Source organism: Dinoponera quadriceps, unplaced genomic scaffold, assembly GCF_001313825.1.
Source record: "Dinoponera quadriceps isolate SergipeBrazil2010 unplaced genomic scaffold, ASM131382v1 scaffold616, whole genome shotgun sequence".
Taxonomy (NCBI): domain Eukaryota; kingdom Metazoa; phylum Arthropoda; class Insecta; order Hymenoptera; family Formicidae; genus Dinoponera; species Dinoponera quadriceps.
The window spans coordinates 563,414-584,804 of NW_014555184.1; the positions used below are offsets into that span (position 1 = coordinate 563,414).

At 43.8% G+C, this 21,391-nt stretch overlaps 3 protein-coding genes across 8 annotated transcripts; 1 reads left to right on the forward strand and 2 right to left on the reverse strand.

Moving 5' to 3' along the window:
* The first annotated feature begins 168 nt into the window (after nt 1–168).
* On the forward strand, nt 169–8,608 carry LOC106743316 (WD repeat-containing protein 81). Of its 3 annotated transcripts, none has more exons than XM_014617037.1 (23): nt 169–568; nt 655–814; nt 913–1,168; nt 1,279–1,441; nt 1,552–1,956; nt 2,021–2,221; nt 2,291–2,436; nt 2,502–2,689; nt 2,764–3,359; nt 3,427–3,848; nt 3,926–4,222; nt 4,313–4,470; nt 4,583–4,778; nt 4,854–5,284; nt 5,364–5,539; nt 5,628–5,917; nt 6,013–6,148; nt 6,239–6,413; nt 6,726–7,141; nt 7,232–7,525; nt 7,808–7,957; nt 8,030–8,136; nt 8,227–8,608. In XM_014617037.1, the coding sequence occupies exons 1-23, from the start codon at nt 353–355 to the stop codon at nt 8,456–8,458; spliced, it is 5,811 nt and encodes a 1,936-aa protein (XP_014472523.1). In that variant the 5' UTR covers nt 169–352; the 3' UTR covers nt 8,459–8,608. The 3 variants fall into 3 exon arrangements, with proteins under 3 accessions (XP_014472523.1, XP_014472524.1, XP_014472522.1); XM_014617038.1 differs by having other exon boundaries at nt 4,884–5,284; XM_014617036.1 differs by having other exon boundaries at nt 353–568; nt 4,583–5,284.
* Nucleotides 8,512–11,992, reverse strand: LOC106743318 (RAD50-interacting protein 1). The gene is made up of 13 exons (XM_014617041.1): nt 11,849–11,992; nt 11,604–11,769; nt 11,291–11,529; nt 11,054–11,227; nt 10,827–10,961; nt 10,461–10,722; nt 10,153–10,378; nt 9,927–10,092; nt 9,701–9,866; nt 9,395–9,615; nt 9,148–9,313; nt 8,926–9,059; nt 8,512–8,842 (listed from the first exon to the last, which is right to left on the reverse strand). Exons 2-13 carry the CDS (start codon nt 11,745–11,747, stop codon nt 8,656–8,658), a joined length of 2,220 nt encoding a protein of 739 aa, XP_014472527.1. The 5' UTR covers nt 11,748–11,769; nt 11,849–11,992; the 3' UTR covers nt 8,512–8,655.
* A 3,120-nt stretch (nt 11,993–15,112) lies between these two features.
* LOC106743319 (forkhead box protein J1-B-like) lies at nt 15,113–18,234 on the reverse strand. Of its 4 annotated transcripts, none has more exons than XM_014617045.1 (4): nt 18,150–18,234; nt 16,569–16,862; nt 15,718–15,896; nt 15,113–15,574 (listed from the first exon to the last, which is right to left on the reverse strand). In XM_014617045.1, exons 2-4 carry the CDS (start codon nt 16,825–16,827, stop codon nt 15,125–15,127), a joined length of 888 nt encoding a protein of 295 aa, XP_014472531.1. In that variant the 5' UTR covers nt 16,828–16,862; nt 18,150–18,234; the 3' UTR covers nt 15,113–15,124. The 4 variants fall into 4 exon arrangements, with proteins under 4 accessions (XP_014472531.1, XP_014472530.1, XP_014472529.1 ...); XM_014617044.1 differs by having other exon boundaries at nt 17,986–18,182; XM_014617043.1 differs by having other exon boundaries at nt 17,648–18,182.
* Nucleotides 18,235–21,391: the final 3,157 nt, after the last annotated feature.

Here is a 21,391-nt window from a genome sequence, read left to right on the forward strand (position 1 = left end):
ACGAAAAGACGATAATGGCTAGAATTTATTTCACGATTCAAAACGTTTTAGAGCGCTTAAAGAAAGAACGCAATTGGTCTATACGGCGCTTCAAAACGTTTACAACGTGAAATGGACCACGATAGCCTATGTAGTTATTGGAGATATGTTATTGGAGATATATGGTAGGAGAGTCTCTAGGCTAAATCAGCAAGGAGGACCATTATGGTTCATAACTCACAAATCAGCTGTCTTTGACGTTAATGATGGACGCATATTTGTTCGCCGACAAAAGTAAACGAAAATGAGAGGGAAAAGTCAAAGTTTCTTTTTGCGTAAGAGTGTTTGAGAAGTACATACGTACGTGTACAAGATGGATATAATAAAGGAACATCTGCTAGTACCTGCCAAATACATGATACTGACAGATGGAAGAATTTGCCTAACAGTTCACAGAAATTGGCTCGCTCGTTTGTTGGTAGTCGGCCCGTTTTCTTTTATTAGTCATGATCGAATGTCCGGTGATCAGATTGCGGCACAACCCACTCTCGAAGAATTAGGCTGCGATTGGATGAGGATTTATGCAAAAGTATACTTCTTTTTTGTCATCTTTTTTTGTCATTTCGTGCAAAATATAACAGTTGTGTATTTAGAACTATTAATTATTATCATTAGGTATATATAAAACAATACAAAAATGCAATTCCTCTGCCAAGAGAAAGGCCTGTTACTAGCATAAAGAATCAGGCAGAATTGATGTTCTCACAATTGTTGCATTATGTAGCTGAAACTAATTATCGAAACTTGTGGAAAGAATCATACAAGAAATATTACAGTATGTATAGCTTTTTATTTTTTATTTTTATTTTTAGCTTTTTTCTTATAAAATATAGATGTTCTTCACTTAAATTGACAATATCTATGTATACATAGATCCCTGGAATTTTGTTGATCAAAAGGAACAATCTAATATTACTGCCAATGTGAGTGATGTTGCCATCATGCATGAAGTACTGGCCAGAATGTACAACTGTACTCTAATACAAGTACAACATGGTACAGTCTTATCAGTATCAAATGGTACATTATCCGAGACACATTGTAATCTAGTACCAGTTCATTTTGTCATGGAAACAACATCTGCTTTTATAATCTTTTATGAACAGACTGCAAATTACTCCCTTCGTGAGTAAGTACTCATAATATGATTACATTTATTTATTTCTTCATTATAAAGATAATTTTATAAATTAAGGCATGTGTATTGCTATTTTCTTATTTATAAATATTAATTTCTAGGTGTGTGATGTACAGTCCTGCCGCCCTTAATACAAGCCATGGAAAACCATTGTTTGTGGTCTATCAGTTATTAAGGCTATCTAGAGACCTGCATGATCGCGGTCTTGCATTAGGAGAGATTACACTTAGTGATATATTAGTTACAGAAAATTTTACTATTCAGGTATATCATAGAGCTTACCTACTTATACAGCAGTGATCTTCATATTTTGCTGTGTAAGATAAATGTCGAACAAAAAGAATAGGAGGTTTGAAATGATATTTCTTTCTTAGGTACTACCGAAATTAAGTGACAACATTTATTTAAAACCTGAAAGTGAATATATGAACTCATCTATTTCTCAAGAAAATAAAGAGAAACATTTCTATAACAATACTCACTGCAAGAAAGACAGCACGTTTCAATCAAGTAACAGTGACTTTGGATTAAACGAGAGTATCGAGAAATTATGTGAGATGTGGGTGTATAACTGCATTAGCAACTTCGATTATCTCATTGCACTGAATAACTTGGCCGGTAGACGATACGGCAATCCTAGTTGTCATCATGTGATGCCTTGGGTGACGGATTTCACGTCGAGGAATGGTGGCAACTGGCGGGATCTAACAAAATCAAAGTTTCGATTGAACAAAGGTGACAGGCAACTAGATCTCACGTTCGACTCGCAATCAACCGAGGTATGTCGGCTGAATCGATAGACCTTTTGTGGTGTTATTTCGAATAATTAGAGTCGATCGACAGGTTGGACATCATGTATCAGATGTTCTGTCAGAGATTACTTATTATGTATATCTTTCGCGTCGATATAATAAATCTGTGCTGTGTAAGCACGTGCGACCGTTATGGGTACCCGGAGAATATCCAGCTTCGATTCAGAGATTATACGATTGGAGCCCCGATGAGTGCATACCGCAGTTTTTCACCGATCCTAACGTTTTCAAGGTAGAATATTACATAATTGCGTGATGATATCTTCCTCAATTCAATACTTCTGAAGTGTTTCGCTCGTAGTCTATCCACGAGGACTTGCCGGACTTGGAAATTCCAGCATGGGCGACTTCTCCGGAGGATTTCATTGAAAAACACAGAGAAGCATTGGAGAGCTTTTATGTTTCGGAAAGACTGCATCATTGGATAGACTTGACCTTTGGCTACAAGTATGAATTCTCTCGGGCTTATTTAGATCGGTATTACTTAGATATACTTCTTTTTACACCAACAGACTGTCGGGCTCCGCTGCTGTCAAGTCGAAAAACGTCTGTCTGCAGTTGGTTGACAATCATACCGACTTGACGAATTCCGGAGTTGTACAGCTTTTCACGCAACCGCATCCGCAGAGGATTATCCCATCTCCTTATTGGGGCAAAGTACCGCCACGACTACGATCGACAGTCTCAGCTAACAACAAAAGTAATAAGCTCCTTCCGTTGTGAAAAGTTTTAAGTGCGAATATGCAGATCCTTCAAGCTGCTGTACGATTGCAGAGAATGACCAACTTGCAAGTAGAATCAGTGACGATGAGGGCCACAGTTCCGGCATCGAGGAAGAAGAGCTGCCTGCAACGGCGGTGAATGCATCGAGATCGTCGCCGCTCGTACTAAGCCGCTTATTGAGCCGTTCTCGAGGTTCTTTACTGTCGGAGGACAACATCAAATCGGATAAGTCCGTCAATCAGCCCATTATCCTCCCGAAGGATTTTAATCCCGTCGCGGCGATCGTGCAAGTAGAATCTATGCACACCTTCATGAATAAGGTCAATCATCAGGTGTACAAACCCGCGATAGAGTCGCACGATTTTCCCACCAACTACAAGCAGATCGTGGCCAGCGGTCGTATCAAGGAGCAGCAAATACTCGGTTGCTTGATAGTGGAGATATTTCTAGCCGGTAAATTTCGCGCGACATGGAACGTCGAGAAGGCGTCCTTCGCGCAGAGATTCGCGACGTGTCTGAACACTCTGAGAACGTCGGCGGACAATTTGCCGAAATGTATAAGGAACATCGTATCGTTGTTCTTACAGACCGATATCATGCCAAAGAGTTACAATATAGGCAATATGGAGATGAACGACATCTCAATGGTAATTTCCAAGTATAAACCGTCATTAAGCTAACATCGATTGTAACAGCGTCGAAATTTCTCCCCAGGCGAACGAGATTCCCTTTCGTTATCCGACGATAACGTACATGGGCCTTCCGCCGCCGTCTGCGCATCAATTTCTACAACCGATTTTGTCCGGCAGCCTGTTCCCATTCTCCAAGTATTGCCAGTACTTGTACAACATCGTGGAAATGTTGCAAGAGTACAACGGCTTGGTACGAGAATTGAACTTTATCCTGAAGGCCGAGGACGATATGGACTTTGTGATCAAAACGAAGATAAAGTATCTGTGCAAAATCAGCGAGTGCAAAGTCAAAGCGATCGCCAGAGAGTTGGAACGTCTGCTACCCTATGCCGGCGGTGCGAGAGAAGCTACACTGCAATTAATAGTCCCTCATATAGTACAGATTATGGAAGAACCTTACAGCGCGGTATTGGCCGCCTGGCATCTTTTCGATCCTATCGCGAAGTGAGTGTCGCAGATCTTCTCCGTAAAAATGACATCCGTTTTTACATTTCTCTCTCGTTTCGCATTTCCTCCCACAGAACACTGGGTCCGAAGGACACAGCCGAAACGTTCCTCTCGCCTATCACGAAGTTATATGAAAACGGCTCGATCATGGACACGACGTTGTATGCCGATGTGCTGCCCGCAGGAACGTTTGCGAAGTTCAGAACTACTCGATTATATCACAGGACGTTCCTATTGAAACTGATAGTCAGACTAGGACTGCGTAGATTCTTAGACAACTTTATCAATCCACTGGTGGAAGCGGTAGGAGGATACAAGGATTACGTGCAGGGCTCGTTCGGCACGTGCACGCATAGGACGGGCAATCTCAAGTAAGGAGAGAAGTCGTATTTTGATCATGCCGTGTGACGTGACTCCCCCCTTTCATTCGGCGTGTCGATGCTTTCATGTTACTCGCGAAGGAGCTGTGACTTGAGCGGACCCTGCGGCGACGGGGAGGGTATTCTATCTCCGTTGGATGAAGATTCGTTTGCAGATTCCGAGCATACCGTCATCTCACCCACCGGACCAACGACCAATGATTACGTATCTAACATAGCGGCGGATAACGACGTCGAAGGTGATTGACAGCCGAGTTTGACGATCGAGTTAATTGCTGATGACAATTTGACGACGTTGACGTATCTCTCCGGTGGAAGAACGGCTGAACTTTAACATTGGGTCTGTTGCAGAGGTATTCGCCATGGAGACGGACGACAATCTGTGGAATTCCTTAAGTAATACTGCGTATAACATTGACTTACACATAGATCTCAACTTAAATCTCAACGACGACTCGAACGACGATGCGAACAAAAATTCGCCGTGCGGCTCCGTCAAGTCGCCAACGATTCCAATACCTAAACAAGCAAATACTTGCGGTGCCAAGTTAGTAACAGAGTTTAATAGTATCGGTTGCAATGTCGGTAGCAAAACCTCTAGTGAAGATTTCACTTACAACAGTGCGTATACCACAAATATCCATTCCGGTAGTAATCTGTCTGAAAGCACGAGCGGCACAGACACCAAGGAAGACAATTCCGCCACGCTCCGCCCCGACCTCGATAACAAGTGCAACGTCACCGAGCCCGACGAAGGTGTACATCAGTTGGATCACGTTTATCGAAGAACCATCCCGAGTGAATGCACCGTTTCTGAGATGAGCGCAGAATCGGTTATTTGGCTGTCGCACAGACTCGGCCCGGTGCTCACAGCGCGACACTTGTCGCGGAACCTCCTGCGAATGCTGACTCTGTGTTACGCTGGGAAGGAGAACCTGACGTCGATCGATGACAATAATTTCATGTATCTGGAAGGTATCGCGTGGAAGAAGCCGATCTTAGCCGGTGACCAAAACGCTGTTAAGGTTTTAGAATGCCTCACTGCTATTGCAGGTGCGTGTCGCCAACGAAAGACGGATTTTTCTCTCGTGTAACAATATCCGATGCAACAACAATTATTCCACTTCACCAGGGTTGTACGGGGAACAAATTATATTGCTGCAATATTTTGCGCACATGGTCGAATTGTTAGCGCTGTGTAAGAGGAAGCTGACGCAAAATCTGGAAGGAGGCCTGGTCTCTTGCTTGGCTCTGCTAAATCACATTACGTCGTACCTCAGCGACGCCACTGTGATGGACGTACTGCATGTAATGTATTTATAATTAATTATTGCATGCTTGTGGCATGGCGAAGAGAAATTTGGCGCAGCTCACACTCGTTCATATCTGGATATAGGAGCCAATAGTCAAGTCCATTCTGCATCCTACGGTACGTATACTGTCAACCGCGAGATTTACATTCCCGAATGGAACGCTCGCGCGCATCGCCTTGGCTGAAAAATGTCTGGAAGCGATGTTCACTCTCAGCTTACGGCTTGGCAGTGTGATCACGAAAAACCACCTGGCGGTGCCGATCCAACGCTTCTTTTTAGCTTTCGACAAAGCCTTCAGCGAGAATCTATGCGGCGAGAGACTTCCGGATAATTCTGGGCAGAAAGCAGCCGCATCCAACGACTATCTCGCACGGTAACGATAGACCGGGATTTGCGAGTATATATCGCGTATTAATAAGAATCCGTCGGTGTGAAGGTGTTTGTTTACCTTTCATATTGTTCGCGCAGGGTGAAAGCCGCCAATGAGGGCGGATTTGATAATAATGGAACTTACGTGTGGAACAAACTCGACACAGACGTGGCGGACTCGTATTCCCCTCCGATCTTGGAAAACAGCGATGTACCTGATTTACAAAGAAACAGGGTGAGTCGCGATGGAGTTTTTCTTTTATGTTATATTTCACGATTGCACGATGGTGTGAGCGTATTGAACATTTTGCGTCTTCACTTGCAGGCGTTCGAAGAGTTACGAGCCGTATTCACCAGCGAATTTGCTCACAAGGCGTACATGCTCTTTTATAGGTGCGTCGACAGCGAGATGATGGAACAGATACTGAAGAACCACGAGCATGTGCAGGAGCTCTGTCACGATTATGAACAAGAGATTAAAGCGACCTCTCAAAATATCGGTGTGTGTCGATTTTTATTTATAGTTCTGAAGGCTCGGAGAAAATCCCGAGTTTTTTTCCCTCATTTTTCCGCGGATTTCTTTCGGGTTTTCATTCTTCTTTACAGAAAAAAATTAATGTGGCAGGTTTTAACCGAACGAGAATTTTTTTGGAACAAATTCTTTCATCTTATTGGACACAAACCGAAGAAATTCGCGGAGAAATGGAAAAAAAAACTTTTCCTGAGCTTTAAAAAAAAAAAACTATTTTTATTCCACAATATATCAGATATCAGACGAAATGGTATGTTGATTTCTTGCTTTGCTGTTGAAGATAACGCGGAGAAGTGCAATACGTTGCTGCCTACGGATTGCGATGTGATGGAGAACGTGGAGCTAGTCGACAAAGGTGTCTGTAGTTTCGGGAATATATCTGTGGTAGGAAATCGATTCGAGATACAAAAAGACGACGTTAAATCCCAGTCTGCGACGGAGGCGGGCGCCGTTGCCAATCGCGAGAACTGCTTGTCGTCCGCTGGCCGGCAATTGCGCGGTAATTGGTTGGCTTATTGGGAGCACGAGATAGGAAGGCCGGATAAGGATACAATATTCAACATAAAGCAGATCAAGCTGCAGACTTTCAGCGGACACACGAACAGTATACGGTGTCTCAATGTACTGGATAATGAAAATAGTTTTATGAGCGGCGGCAGAGACAAAATCGTGAAGTTGTGGAGTTTACGAAGCCAGGTAGAGATTTATCGATCAGGTTACTCGCTATGCGAATGAGCAGCATTTCGTGCTAATATTGCGAGTTAATTATTGATATCGTGCCGTCAGGGCGATGGGAATACAGTCTCGTCGTGTCAATATACGTACACTGGGCACAAGAAATCTATCCTTTCGCTCACATTCCTGGAGTCTTTGAGGTACGCAGTGACTTGCGACGGTATGATTCATTGCTGGGACCCTTTCATGGGCTCGCTTCTGGGATGTCCCGAAAGCAGCCGTCCAGTTCCTGTGAACACTTTAGCTTCGAGCCCTTCTCCGTCTACGACTCTTCTCGTGGGAACAACAGATATTACTCTTAGAGTTATCGATTGCAGAACATTCCAATATGTTAATGAAATGAAAGTATGTACACGCTGGCATCGGAACTGGAACAATTAATGTCACTTATATAGTTTTAAAGTTTCAGAAAAAAATGATTTCTTTAGCTTCTTAAATTTCTTTTACGGACAACAGTAAATGTGGCGAGTTTTAACCGAAAATACGTGAATTTTCCTAAACGAATTCTTGTATCCTTGGGACAGAAAGAAATCGGAAAATTGGTGGAAAAACAGGTTTTTTTTTCGAAACTTTAAAATTATAGTCACTTATCCGGGAATTAACGCTTTTAACGCCAATATCTGGTAGGTTTCTATGAATCCAACTGGCTTGATCAGATGTATCGCGGTAGCGCCTAGCGGATACTGGGTCGCCTTAGGTCAAGCATCGGGCTTCTTGACGATACTCGATACTCGTACTGGTTTAATCATCGCGTCTTGGAAGGGACATGAATGCGAGGTAGAGATTCAAGGACTGTTAACGATTGAACACTTCACATTCACCGATTTATATCGCCGACATTCTTCGCAGATATTGCAATTAGAAGCGATCAACGAGACCACTATAGTCAGTTCCTCGTTGGATCAAACGATCGCTGTGTGGAGCGCAGTGGATGGCAAACTTAAGTTTCACATGAAGTAAGACCGAGTTGCTGAGAATCGTAACAAAAATTGTGTTACTTCTAACGTAAAATCATGACAATATGTTACATTTCTATCGCTTTCCAGAGGCGCGACGGAACCCGTTCATTGCATGGCGACATACGAGCAGGAATTAGTAATAGGAACAACAGCGAATCGAATTGGTGTCTATACCGCCGTGGAAATGACAGCGTCCTTCTCTTCGTCGAAATTGAAGTCTGACGCTTTCAAAGGCGTCCTTACTGCCATGGCTGTCCTTCCCCTTAATCGATTGCTGTTATTGGGCGCCGACAACGGTGGTATAATATTACTGTGCTAAGTATTTACACAAAGTGTACACGAATGGCTGGAACATTAAACGTATAATTAAGATAAGTAGAAAATTATTTTAATTATTTATATATACAGTGTGTAATACAGAACGCATGGTGAATTCACTACTGTACAATAAATTCCATTTTTACACACACACATACACACACACACATATATGTATGTATGCAAGGAGAAAATTCTCTACACATGTATAATATCCGTTCTCGTCGCTATCACTTTCAAAGCAAGCTCGGGGGACATTTTGTGCACACCGACGTCCGCTAAAATTTCTGCCGACGCAGTTTTATCACTATTATTACTTAGTGCCTCTTGAAGCAACATAGCTGAACCCACTAAAATATTTAAGAGTATACATGCTTCTTTGATCCTGAAAAAAAAAATTAAAATAACTGATGATTGTACGTTTGTCTTCGAGACGAGGAAACTTTTGCAATAATTTTATGGACTTACAAAGGAAAAAATGACTCCGGATTGCTGATATACAAACCAAACAATGGAAATAAGTTTCGCAAGATGTCGTATTGTAATTGTTCAGCACCGCCGCTGTTGAAATGATTCACCAGTACAACTTCCTCAAAGAGAAACTATAACAAGGAATATATGAAAATAAATTAGGCAGAAACTGGTGGTAAAATAATATAGTAAAGTATTTTTTACTTTTAACTTGCGTACTTGATCAAATTGAGCAGCTAAACTCTTCCAAGCTTGACGGAACAATGGTAGAGCGAGAGCATTGTGCAATATGTGAAGACGTGTGGCCAACTCTTGGAACATGGGACAGCCGCTTGGCGTTACCGATAATGAAGCAACTTCTTTGGAAGACTGCATCGCAAACCACCTTAACAAAAGGCACTTGGTAAATCGAAAGATACGTCGAAGTTGCATTGATACTAGTTTGACATGTAATAAAACCACTTACTTATCAGTCCTGTAAGCTCTACTTTTTGCCTTTACGTCTAGAGCCACCGAGTCGCTGATTTCACTTATTAATTCTTTCTCTAACCGTTGTAAGAGACCGACAGCTTCGTCAAACACAGTGCCTTCCACTTCTCCGATGCTTTCGCTGACGTCATTGCCTCTGTCGGTAGCATTCTCTACGGCTTCGAATTGTTTCTTGAAGAAATATAGCTGCAGGAAGTGCTGTGTAAACGAAAGAGAGAGATGTATATTGCGATAAGTAATATTTCGTTTTCATTTTTCTCGTTATAGGTAAAAAGATACACACGACTGTTATGCCCCATTCCTCCAAAACGGTTGCGACATAATGTAACGTATTGAGAATGTGCGGCATGAGCGAGGTCAATGGATCTTCGTAATTTTCATGTAATAGTTGTAGCAATCGCACTCTCCAGTCGTCAATCAATTCCAACTGCAGCTCAAGAAACTGCAATCTTTATAAATTGTCGTTATAGCTATCACGTCTCTCACTTACGATGTCTTATGTTAATTACCTGTGTCCAGGCTGTGGTAAATGTTTATATCTGTCAGAGATCGTGGTGAGAAGCGTGAGGAAAGCGTCTGCGCATTCAGTGACTTTCATGTCATCCGTGTCAGGACCTGCCAGCCTTTCCCACGCTGTGTTCGAGCTCAATATTGCGTCCATTTTCTCCGTTGCATCTGCAAAGAGAAAATACATGTGTATTGAAGCACAGGTGAATCAAGTATTTCGTCACTCACATTTCTTCTCTATGTTGATCCATTTTACGAAAACTTGCGCTTGTGTTAAAACGAAGATAGTGGTGGGTTGTGTTGGAGGATACAGCAGAGTCTCTCGTAATTCTCGTTCAAATCCCAAAGCTTCGTCCACTAAATGCGCGAATAAAGTGTCGTCGTACTGTACCAAGGGTAATTCGGAATGAAGCTTCTCGACGGCTAACTGAACCAGGGCGCGCATGAATTCGACCTGCCAATATACTGTGATTAGTGCCTAGAAACTGGAAAGCAACAATTAGAATGTTAAGATTCGACTAATAGCTTTGTTAGACCTTTATATCCAAATGCCCGAAACCTATAGCATCCGCCACAGGCTGGATGTTCTTCTGCACCCACTGTACATGATCCTTAATCCACCTTAATATCTGCGTAAAAAACCATTCTGGCTTATCCTGGCGGTTTGTCAGTTTAGATCCTGTGAAGTGGTAGACGAACCTCTGTCTGAGGGGACGCACCAGATAAGTGATCGGCAAGCTAATTGGCGCAAAATCTGTTAACAGTACAGATTTTACTACAGGCTTTATTGTTTCTTCTCTAAAATAATACGTTGAGAGATGTGTTAAGGATAATATTAACTTATCAATTCATTGCTTTCTTAATGAGCTGCCGAACAATTGGTTTGTGAATTAGAAGGATACGGTAGTTGCAAATGAAAAAGATACTCAGTGAGCATCTTAAATCTTGTCATCATTTCTGGCAAGGGTGGGCTCATTGAACTAGCATTAGTGCCACAGAAAGGCCATTTTAGTGTCTTCAACAGATCATTGTATTCCCTGTAAGTTTTAGTCATTTTTGTCACAAGTATAATATTAATAATAATATAAATTAGATTTAAGGTATATTCAAGAGAAGAGAAAAAGCGTACTTCGATAACTTTTCCTTGATTAGATTATGCCAAAAGTGTAGCGTTTCATGAACATAATTAACCAAATGATGACAGGCAGATGTTTGTAGTTGACAGCTGACTTCTGTCAAGCTTGTATATAAAGTTATCAATGAATCATCGTCACCTGATGACAGAAATGTCTCCATCTCGTCACTAAACACAAATAAAATATTTCAATGGATTAATAAAAATCATATCGCATTCTTTGATAATTACCTGATATTTTCAATATATTTTATGAAGTATAGATAAGATAATGATTTGTCTAATTGACCAATCTTATCAATAATTTCCTGTAATTCCAAATTTCTGTCATTTTCACTAAATGCCTCTTTGATCTTCTTATTGAGGTCTATGGAAATTTGTTGCAAATGATCAGCTTCATCTTTGATATGTTCCACACTTTCAACTACTGCTTTTACTTTGGAGGGAGCAGCGGTTGATGCCATTGATAACTACGCAACAAAAGTCATAAATATACATTTCTCATACTACATATTTACTTGTAAAAATATCAAATGCAACTTACAGATTTTTCAATTTCATCTTTCTCTGCCTTGAGATTTTCATGGAAATCGTAGATTTCTTGAAGATTTTTTATGTCAGATCCTAGTTGTGCGTTGAATCTTTGTATAATTTTTTGTTTTATATCCATTTTGATGTACTTTTGCATCGAAAAATTAAAGCATTTTCAGCTGTAATTCATTCAAAATAAACATTGTTAACTGAGTAAAGTTGCTTCTGGTGAATATTTAAAAAAGTAAGTTCCTTAACCTTAAAAACATTTTAATACTTTGTTGCTCTTCCAGTAGTATCGAAAGGCCCTTTCAATTCTTTAAACTTCTTCTATTATCTTAAAAAATATTGAATGAAACATATCTATCAAATTTGCCTCTATTCTGAACACATCATCTAACCTCGTCACACATCACCAAGTGACATCTTATGGATATAAAACAAAATAGGAAACACGTTTGTGCTCCCATCTTTCGGTAAGAAAATATATCGTTTCTACGATTTTACCGATTGACCATAAATAATAACAAACCAATTCGTTAGATGATGCGACCAACACGAAGTACGTTAATTCTCTCGCGTAAAAACATTTTAACGATACTTTTAGCTTCAGGGATTCACGATGCGGACGTAAGTATCTCAACAGAAGTGACGTTCTTCGATATTTATTTGTTATATCTCGTAGAGTTACATGTTAAATTATATGGATACAAATCATGGAGACAACCACACGTTGCACTGAGCCCTTATAGTATCGTGGATAAATAATTAGGTAGAAGAGGAAAAACAATTATTTAGTCTTACTTCGAAAGGCACATATCCACTCTATTCGGGAATCGCGCTCAATATACGCGCGATTTTAATCGACTACATCGTTGGTTCTGTTGGTTTGTCGTCGTTCTCTCTCTCTCTTTTTTTTTTCTCAAGTCGCGACAACCGATTTTTGATCCGCATTCTTTTCTTCTACTAACGCATGCAAAATGTATAATCAGGCTTAATTTTCGGACGGATGGACGGACTATGTGCGACTATCTCTCACTCGTCGCATGCCACGCAACAACCTCACTGCGGACGGATGAATTCGGACGGACTCTGAAGAAGAAGCGTAAATTAGAATGCGGGAATTGACACGCCGATTCGACTATACGGTTAGATATATCACACACTGGCGTACTAATATCGCTTCCGACGAGTTGTACTCTAACGTTATCGTGTGGTAATTACACAGTCGACAGTAAAACGCAAAACGTATGTGCGGGGTGTCGCTCGAAATATCGCAAAGTGAGAAGTCGGTATCCTAATACGTCGTTATACGCAGTTCCAAATTCAACCCTTCAAATTTTCCAGGTGAGATCGGAATTATCGCCGACAATTCGTCTCGGACATTTTTTAAGGGATCTCGACATGATCGCTCTGTTCCGCCATGTTTGCGGCATGTCCCGAAATGGAGCCTTGCGCGCGTGAAGATCCCCCTTCTCTTTTTTCAATTCCGAGTTGTCGTAACCGATACCTTGTCGAGGAGAAGGATATTTCTCGAGAATACCCCGCATATAACAGTGTAGGAATCTAACGCATATTTCTACGCTTCACCTACGGTCCATACAACGAAATAACATCGCTATAATCACGATAATGATAATAATAATAATAATAAGAATAAGAATAAAGATAATAATATGTAATGGTAATCATATAATCACTTCTAATTGCCGAGACGACATACACAGTGACAAAGATTGTGTTACAAAAAGGCCCATTGAAATTTTTGTGTTACTTTAACATGGGGAATGCGTTAAGAAGTACACAAATATAATGTTAAATTAACATATTCATCTTGTTGACATATTACCTTAGCAGCACAAGCCAATATTGGCCAGTGTTGAGCCAATCTAACGCCAATGAAGCGTGCTACAAAATTCCATTTAACGATCGCCAGCATCGTTCTGTCTTTGTTTAACATTCAAGAGAAACAACAGAATGATGCTCGCGAAAGTTAAGTGGAACGCGCCCTAAGAGTATTATTTCATACATTCACGTTGTTAAGGTAACACAAAATTCCAGTGGAATTCCGTTTTTAACACCAAATTGTTCACCTTGCGGGAATAATAAAATAGAGAAGTCGCGCGTGCTACGGTCGTGTGCAGCTCGACGTATATCGCGTACATATCGTGTAAGATACGATAGTCGGCACAATCGATCGACTCGCGGTGCATCTCTTCCGAAACGCTACACATTTATGTACATCCTTTCTCTCTTTGTACGCGATGTAAAAATAGAAGGGGGGGAGGGGGGTGTAGCGAGGGGATCGCTGCTAAAATGAATGTTGGAACGCGGCGGGATAGAAAATATCATCGTACGCATCGCGCGCTAATCGATCGATCTGGCACACGTGGACTGACTGGCGCGTTGCTTAAGAATTAATACAAGGGACACTCGCTAATTATTTGAAGGCACGATGCGTGAATCGTTTCGCCGCGAGGAGTACGGCCATTCTCGGCGAGGAGGAATATCGGTGCGAATAAATATCCGGGAACACGAGAAGATGAGAGGAGAAAAGAAAGAAGGCTCGCTCGACTATGAAACATCGGGACTACGCGCGGCGAAAGTAAGAGGTTGAGGAGAAAGGTAAGCTGATTGAAAAATAAAGAGGATCGTCGTCGGGAAAATCGTCGCGAAACGGGAGAAGAAGAAAACGTTTCGCGCTCCCGGTTCACGGGAGCTCACCAAGGTGCAAGGTACGTTAAATACACACCGATATTCCTCGTCGCGTAATGTCGCCGAGGTATACTCGACGAGTACTTCGCGGCATAATCTAGTAATACTTCAAACGCGGATCATTTATAATATAATCTTGTCACCATCAGCCGCAACAGTTCTCACACGTTACAATGCTTGTTTCTTATACGTTTTGACGGCGTGTTAAGACGATTTCGCTTACGTTGAAATCACAACGCTTATTATTAGTCACTCATTATATTATATATATATACACATATATATATATATATATATATATGTATATATGTATATGTGTATATGTTTGCTTGTGTTTATGTGTTTGTGTTTATGTATCGTATGTATCTGCAGTTAAGGAAGGAGGTAGAAGATGTGCGCTCTTCTCCCCTCGGTTTTGTTCTCCCTTAACATTGATATCGCTTTCCCGACTCTTTCTGCCGTCGCATATCAAACTTCAATCGCGGAATCGACACTTGACCCTTTTGTAAAAGACATTAGACAGTTGAGACTTTTGCATTCAAGAACGGGATTACCCGTTCGCGTTGTATGTGTGCTGTCGCGCGGCAGCGTTTGCTACGTGGAACAGAACGTTCTTGCGCGTGCAAAATGCAACGGAGGGCTAACGATTCGGTTCGTTTCAGGTCGAGCCGAGTCGAGGTTCCCGGGGAACCGCTGTTACTCGTGTTCGATCGAATGGAACAGGAAGTCGAGGACTACGCACAGACCTGAGAACGTGCGTTTCGCTCGGAGAGAGCCAATGGATTCCTGAGATGGATTCGCGAGAGTCGTCGCCGGCGTTTAGAGGGTGTTCAGCAGGGAGTCGAACAGGTCCAGCTGATTCTCGTCCCAGTTTGCGGTGGCGATCAGCAGACCCGTGAGATCATCCTCGCTCAGGCTCACCTGCGTCGACTCCGGCACTTCAGACAGAGTGTCCGGGATCGGGGGCGACACGCTGCTGGGCGGAGTCTCGTACAGGGCGGACAAGCAGCTGGTAGGCGGCTTGTTGTTGAGAGCGTTGAGCGTCGTCGTCGCCGCCGTCATTGTCGTCGTCACCGCTGTTGTCGGGGACTGCCGGTTCTTCGAGCAGCGAACTCGCTGCGACCTCGCGGAACGGCGTCCGTTCGATCGTTTGCCTTCCTGCATACGCTCGATGTCCAGCTTCCAGAAGCCGCCCTTGCCCGGCTCGTCCTTGGAGCGCGGCAACTTGACGAAACACTTGTTCAGCGAGAGATTATGCCGAATCGAGTTCTGTCAGCGAGAAAAAGACCCCCGTTAGCGTTTCTTCACCGCGAGAGGTGACAAGCGCGATCAGGTTATTGTTTAATCTAGAATCGTACGGTTGAGTTATTACGAACTCGCTGCGCAGGCTTAAACAAAGACAGGCGCTTTACCTGCCAGGCCGGATCGGCGTACTTGTAGAACAGGAAATTCTCGCGGATCCACGCGTAAATGTTGGAAAGGGACACCTTGTTGTTGTTCTTGCGCATCGCAAGGCATATGATAGTGCAGTAGGAGAACGGCGGTTTCGCGTCGGGATCCGTTCGATACTTCTCAGCGTTTTCCGCAAGGTCTGAGCAAAGTAATTATCGCTGAATCGTACATACATGCGTCATTACTATTATGTATTATGCGGTATTATGTATTTTAATAATATTAATTCCGACTCGAAGATTGATGTATCATAATGTCTTTTGTATGTTTAATTGTTCAGTTAACGGGAATAAAACCCCTTGGTGTACAAAGCCATTCATGGGACGTAGAAAATTGTTGAAATGAAAAAAGTAAGTATAAGTAAAAAACAAATTAATCACCTCTCTCTCTCTGATAGAATTCTGTATAAATTACATCTAAGAGCTTTCGAGGAATTGTAAAAAAAAGTCAGGGAATTCATTGGCTGATATAAAAATTCTGCTGACGCAGTTGAACCTTCCATACAATGTTCTCTGTTGTTAAATGTGAGATAAATTAAATGAACGAAACATCTCGAGTGGTACATAGAGTTTACAAAGCTTAGGAAATTTAGGACACACGATGTGATTATGTAAAAGTTTAAATAAGAGATATAAATATCACATTCTTTGTGAATCTAGTCATTCTATAAGAAGCGCAGTTCGTCTCGACAGGATTTGCAAAAAGTTTCGCAACATAACTACACTTAATAATAATCATAATCGATTCTTAGTTGACAATTGAACTGAAACCATTCATTTTCGCTCCGTTCTAGATCACTCGAGTGGATTACCTAATTCGGCTTTGACCAAGGGTGAGAGCTTTTTCGGGGGTTGGCGAGCGACCGGCGGCGGCGGCGGCGAGGGCGAGCAAGGTGGCGTCGGCAGACCGGACGCGCTGGTGATGTCCAACGATTGCAGCCAGGAGAGACTCGTCAACTCCGCCTCGACTCCGTCGTAATCGTCCGTGTCCATGCTGCCCAGTGCGACGAGCGAGCTGCTGTCTTCCGTCGATACTTCAACTTCCACCAGCTCTATCTTCATTTTCGCCATCTCTCATCACCCGGGTGTACGAGCGCGACGAGCGTCTACGAACAGAACAATCGTTCGTTCGTTGAGTTTGCATTTAGAAAGCAATCGGATTGATGATGACGCAATGAATTTGATCAGACGGAGAAAACAAGTCCGTTAATGTAATTGAATTTTTCACTGGACCAGACGAAAACTCGGCTGTAGGAACGGAAAGATTCTTATTGGAGGTTTCTGCTCACACGGAGGCAAATAATTTCGAGGGATATGAAATTATATGCTGCAGTAGCAAATAAATAAATGTACACGGTGTTTGTTACGTATGCTGTCCAATATTTTGGGAGTTGATTTTCAAGTAATTTTATGAAAAAAAAAGTTCTTATGAACCGTGTTATCATGTGAATTGTTCTTCATAAAATGACCTGAAAAATCAACTCTTCAAATATATCGGACAGTATACTTAAGAAATAGCTTGTATATTTATTAATTTACTGCGACAGCATGTGAAATTCGTTGTCCCCTGAAATTATTTTTCCCCGTGCAGTCAATTGTTGTCAGTGGTCTCAAGCGAGTTTTAATGCAGCCGAATATTCACACTCAGTCGCGGTAACAGAGATGCCATTTCTTGTCCCCGAGTTTTCATTTCTTGTCACCGAATTTTCATTTGGCCCCTGTTCAGTCGCGGGAACTGTGAGGTTCTTTTCCCCGTGTGTGTAAAAACGAGAGACTCTCTGCTGCGAGTGGACGATAAAGCACGCAGGATGATTTGATATTCGCGAGACGACGCCGAAACTTCATCAGGACGTGCGCTTTCTGTGCATTTCGCTCTCTCTTACTCACTCACAGGTATCGCCGATATCTACTCGCGAGTTGATGTTAAATTCCGATTACGCGGTGTTCGCGGAATCGTCCACGCGATACCCTTGTGATTCACTGGCTCGCTGGGACGTCTCTCTTGACGTCACGACGGTCCTATTCCGCGCGTTGATCATTTACACCGATAATTTGTGCGATCATCTTACTAACAATCGCGTAAAATGCCCCGGGCGAGCCGAGAGCAGCGGCCGAGGACGCGCAGTTAGGTCGATTCCGCCGAGAAAAACGCATCGTCCGCGAGATAATACGTCATCCGCTCGTTCGCGGAAAAAGAAGCGGCGACATCGATCACGACAGAGCACAGACCGGAGCTCGCCAGTATTGTATTCGTCAATATCCGTCGCGCGAAATTGTCTCTCGCGACGTTCTTGCGGTGTAGCGTCCCCTGTAGTATCGGCGATATCGGCTGGATATTATATTGAAAATATTCCAATATCGATATTTAAACGATAACACCAATAATAACACACGTTATCGCGCACTGTGGCTTCCAGACTCGCGGAATCACATCGATGCGACGTGAGAATGATATATCTCTGGCTGACGTTTTCAGTTACCAACGAACGTACCGCTAATAATAAAATACAGCCGTGACGCTGCTGGACAGGTGACACGTATACGAAATAATAAACGACGCGGGAGAACGCGCGTGTGTGTGCACACGGCACGGTCGGACGAGTTCGACTGGTAGCAAGGGTGGTACGCGCGTTGTCTACCTGCTCGCCCCCGACCTGGTGGAGGTAGTCGGTGCGGGGTGACAGGTGCTGGGTTCCCTCTTGCAGGTGGACCATGCACACACGCCGGACAGACCCTCTTTCCTTTTCGAGACCCTCCCCTAGCCGGGAAACGAGCCGGGGGAGCTCACCCTCCGTGAGTTTGGTGGGTCATGGCGTACGTGCCGTGTGCGCACGCTGCGCCGAAATATTTCAGACCGTGGAGCCGATAGGATCCGCTGCGGCGACCAGACTACTTATTAATTGAGTTATGAAATACATCGAGTCTGTAGGCGCGCGTCCCGAATCTCCGGTTTCCCTCGACGGGATGGCGCTTTTTTCCGAGCGGCAGAAATCTCGAGGAACCACGTGTCGATACGCGTATCACGCGTCCTTGAACTAATACGGGCGGCTTGCTTAGCTCGCTCGAACAATTGCTTGATTAAATGTGAAGATGCGCGATTTGTAATTGCGGGAGAGCGTATCGGTTTGAAATTCGTGGATTCGAGAATCGATTCGTCGATCGTGGATTTCAGACTTTTGCGAGTGCGAATTATCCGTTCGACGTATTTTCAGGTGAGAGACACCTCGCAGGGCGAGAATGTAACGTGGAAAGAGGCGGCGATACACGCATTTCGTCCTGCTCAGCCGGGGGTGGACGTGTTCGCCCATTCGCCTTGGTACAGGTGCCTCCATTGATCGAATCGGGGAGGCAGCGACCGCCAGTTACGATAACCCTGGAACGAGAAAGAGGGGAAAGAGCCGCAGCCATTCGACCAAGACGAGAATGGCGTGTGAGAGATTCGCCCGGACCTCATCATCATTGGTCGGCGTCCGTCGGCATCGTCAGCACGAGATTCGCTGGCCAGGATCAACACAGATGTAGAACAGCCGCGTACAATGTGCGTGTAAACCAATTTGGGCGTTTTATGGAGGGCTGATCCACCTCCAGAGGGTGTCTTCTCTCGCCTGATGGAAAAATATCACGAGGAGACACGCGACTCTTAGCGACCAAACAGAAGTTATAAGTCCCTTGTTTGGATTCGTGACTTGTTCTTTTTCCCCGTTCAAACAACCCTCTTTCCGAATCGTACTGCGTCTTGCAGAACACCCTCCACAATATTCCTATTAATCTGTTCTACTTACGATGAGTTCACTGTGGAACTCGGCAAGTCCTATTACGTTTAAATGGCAGGTTTCACGCGGGAGCGAAAAGCGCAAGAGGAATTTGGACGGACGCCATCGGCAATCGAGGTCCTCCCCCGTCGGCTACATCGTCGAAGTGAAAGTATCCGCGCGACGGATCAATAATCTCCTGGGAACATCCGTTCCCTCGTCGGCCCTGCTGGGTTACCCAGCCGGCTGGCTGGCTGACCGACCACCCTGGTGGCGGTGGTGGTAGCAGCAGCACCCAGTCAGTATCAACAACCAGCAGCCAGCCACCTGCCGCCCTTCCCCGCGCGTCGCGGCGTCAGGTTGTGAGTCACTACTACCTTTTCATTATACGCGTTACATTAAGTTTACTCGCCTGCCGTTCGCGAAGCGACGTATTACGTGCAACAACGTAACATTATGCGCCATGTAAAAAGACATAATAGGACCATGCGTACAATTTATCCGAATCGATTTCGACGTTATTACATTAGCGACATTTCCCGCCGGCTCCATTATATACGGAATCGCGACTCGATAACAGCGACGAATCTTCGAGAAATCGAGGGTATATACGAGCCCGACACCCGTAGAACACGATCTGCGATTACGCCCGGCTGCAATCTCGAGACCGCACGCGACACGTGAAGATTCCCCCGCGTCGATTCGATCGCGCTTCACGACAGTGTGACGCGACCGGCTAATTTCCTTTGTTTCGAGCGATCTTGAAATAAGAGAAAATGAATACGTTGCGTGCGACGCGCGGGGACGTCCCCTCGAGGAGGCGCAGGGGTGAAGCGGGCTGTGCTGGTGTCCTCCTGAGAAATAGTAACAGGTCACCGCGCGACAGCAATGATGTGGACGTATTTCAGTGGACAATTTAAAAGAGTAGATAATACGCCGAGGTTACGGATATAGACGACAGCGGATATGAGCGCGGAGTTCCGGGAGGGCGGAGGCGCTCGCATCAATTATTCAAGAGAATTGATTCCGACGAGTGCAGCAGCAGCAGTAGCAGGCAATCTACCGCCGCAACCGTCGTGGCGATAATGACGTCTGTGTAAAATCCATGAGATCGTTACGATTACCTACGAGAGACCCTTTTCGGTGTCGAACCTTCGAAGATGAAAAAAAATACTGACGACGTCGTAGCTTTTGACGAAAATTCCCTCCCCCGTCGTCGAATTTTCATTTTCGACGTTGTATCATCTCGAGCCCTTTTTCGAAACGCTCTCGTCCTCACGATTTTCACGTCAGTTTCTCGGAACTCGTTCGCGCATCGTGTCGAGATGACTTGTTGCGGGATCTCTCGAAGCGATTCATCGCGCTAAATCACACGATATAATCGTATATCTTTGAAAGTATATGTAATCTGGAGAAATGTGAAATTATATTCACCGAGAGATTGCTCGCAGCCGAGTCGAATAGGGATGCGCACTTGCTCGCTGATTGTGATCGGTGAAGATGCAGGTTTGTTAAACGACGGACAGTCTTTGCATCACTTCGAAGACCACCAACTGTGAACTACGGGCTTCGATCTGCCGAATTGGAAGTTTAAATTTCGCGGAAATCACGCGCGTTGCCGTGTACACCTATATATAGGTTTTAAATTATAATAAGACACTATACCGCATCGAGTTCACGCGCACAACGGATTGTGAATGACTAATAAGACACTTTTAACCCGACTTGCTTTGAATTTTGCGGGCGAACCGTGCTCGTGTTCATCGCGAGATCCGAGATTACTCAGCAGCGATAAATTAATCGTAGGTCGCCGGCGGCTTTGTCAGAACTAACGACTATCACCTCACGAGCACCAGCACCGTCAACCGCCATAATACCAATGT

Bases quoted from the DNA above. Each gene is read 5' to 3' on its own strand.
- LOC106743316 (XM_014617036.1), top strand. From the start codon at position 353: ATGGATATAATAAAGGAACATCTGCTAGTACCTGCCAAATACATGATA. The intron at 4,471-4,582 runs GTGATTGACAGC...GGTCTGTTGCAG, and splicing joins GGCGGATAACGACGTCGAAG to AGGTATTCGCCATGGAGACG. The intron at 5,285-5,363 runs GTGCGTGTCGCC...CCACTTCACCAG, and splicing joins ATGCCTCACTGCTATTGCAG to GGTTGTACGGGGAACAAATT.
- LOC106743318 (XM_014617041.1), bottom strand. From the start codon at position 11,747: ATGCAAAAGTACATCAAAATGGATATAAAACAAAAAATTATACAAAGA. The intron at 10,962-11,053 runs GTACGCTTTTTC...TAAAACTTACAG, and splicing joins ATCAAGGAAAAGTTATCGAA to GGAATACAATGATCTGTTGA. The intron at 9,314-9,394 runs GTAAGTGGTTTT...CCTTTTGTTAAG, and splicing joins AGAGCTTACAGGACTGATAA to GTGGTTTGCGATGCAGTCTT.
- LOC106743319 (XM_014617045.1), bottom strand. From the start codon at position 16,827: ATGGCGAAAATGAAGATAGAGCTGGTGGAAGTTGAAGTATCGACGGAA. The intron at 15,897-16,568 runs GTAATCCACTCG...TACTTTGCTCAG, and splicing joins CTTGGTCAAAGCCGAATTAG to ACCTTGCGGAAAACGCTGAG. The intron at 15,575-15,717 runs GTAAAGCGCCTG...TCTCGCTGACAG, and splicing joins ACGCCGATCCGGCCTGGCAG to AACTCGATTCGGCATAATCT.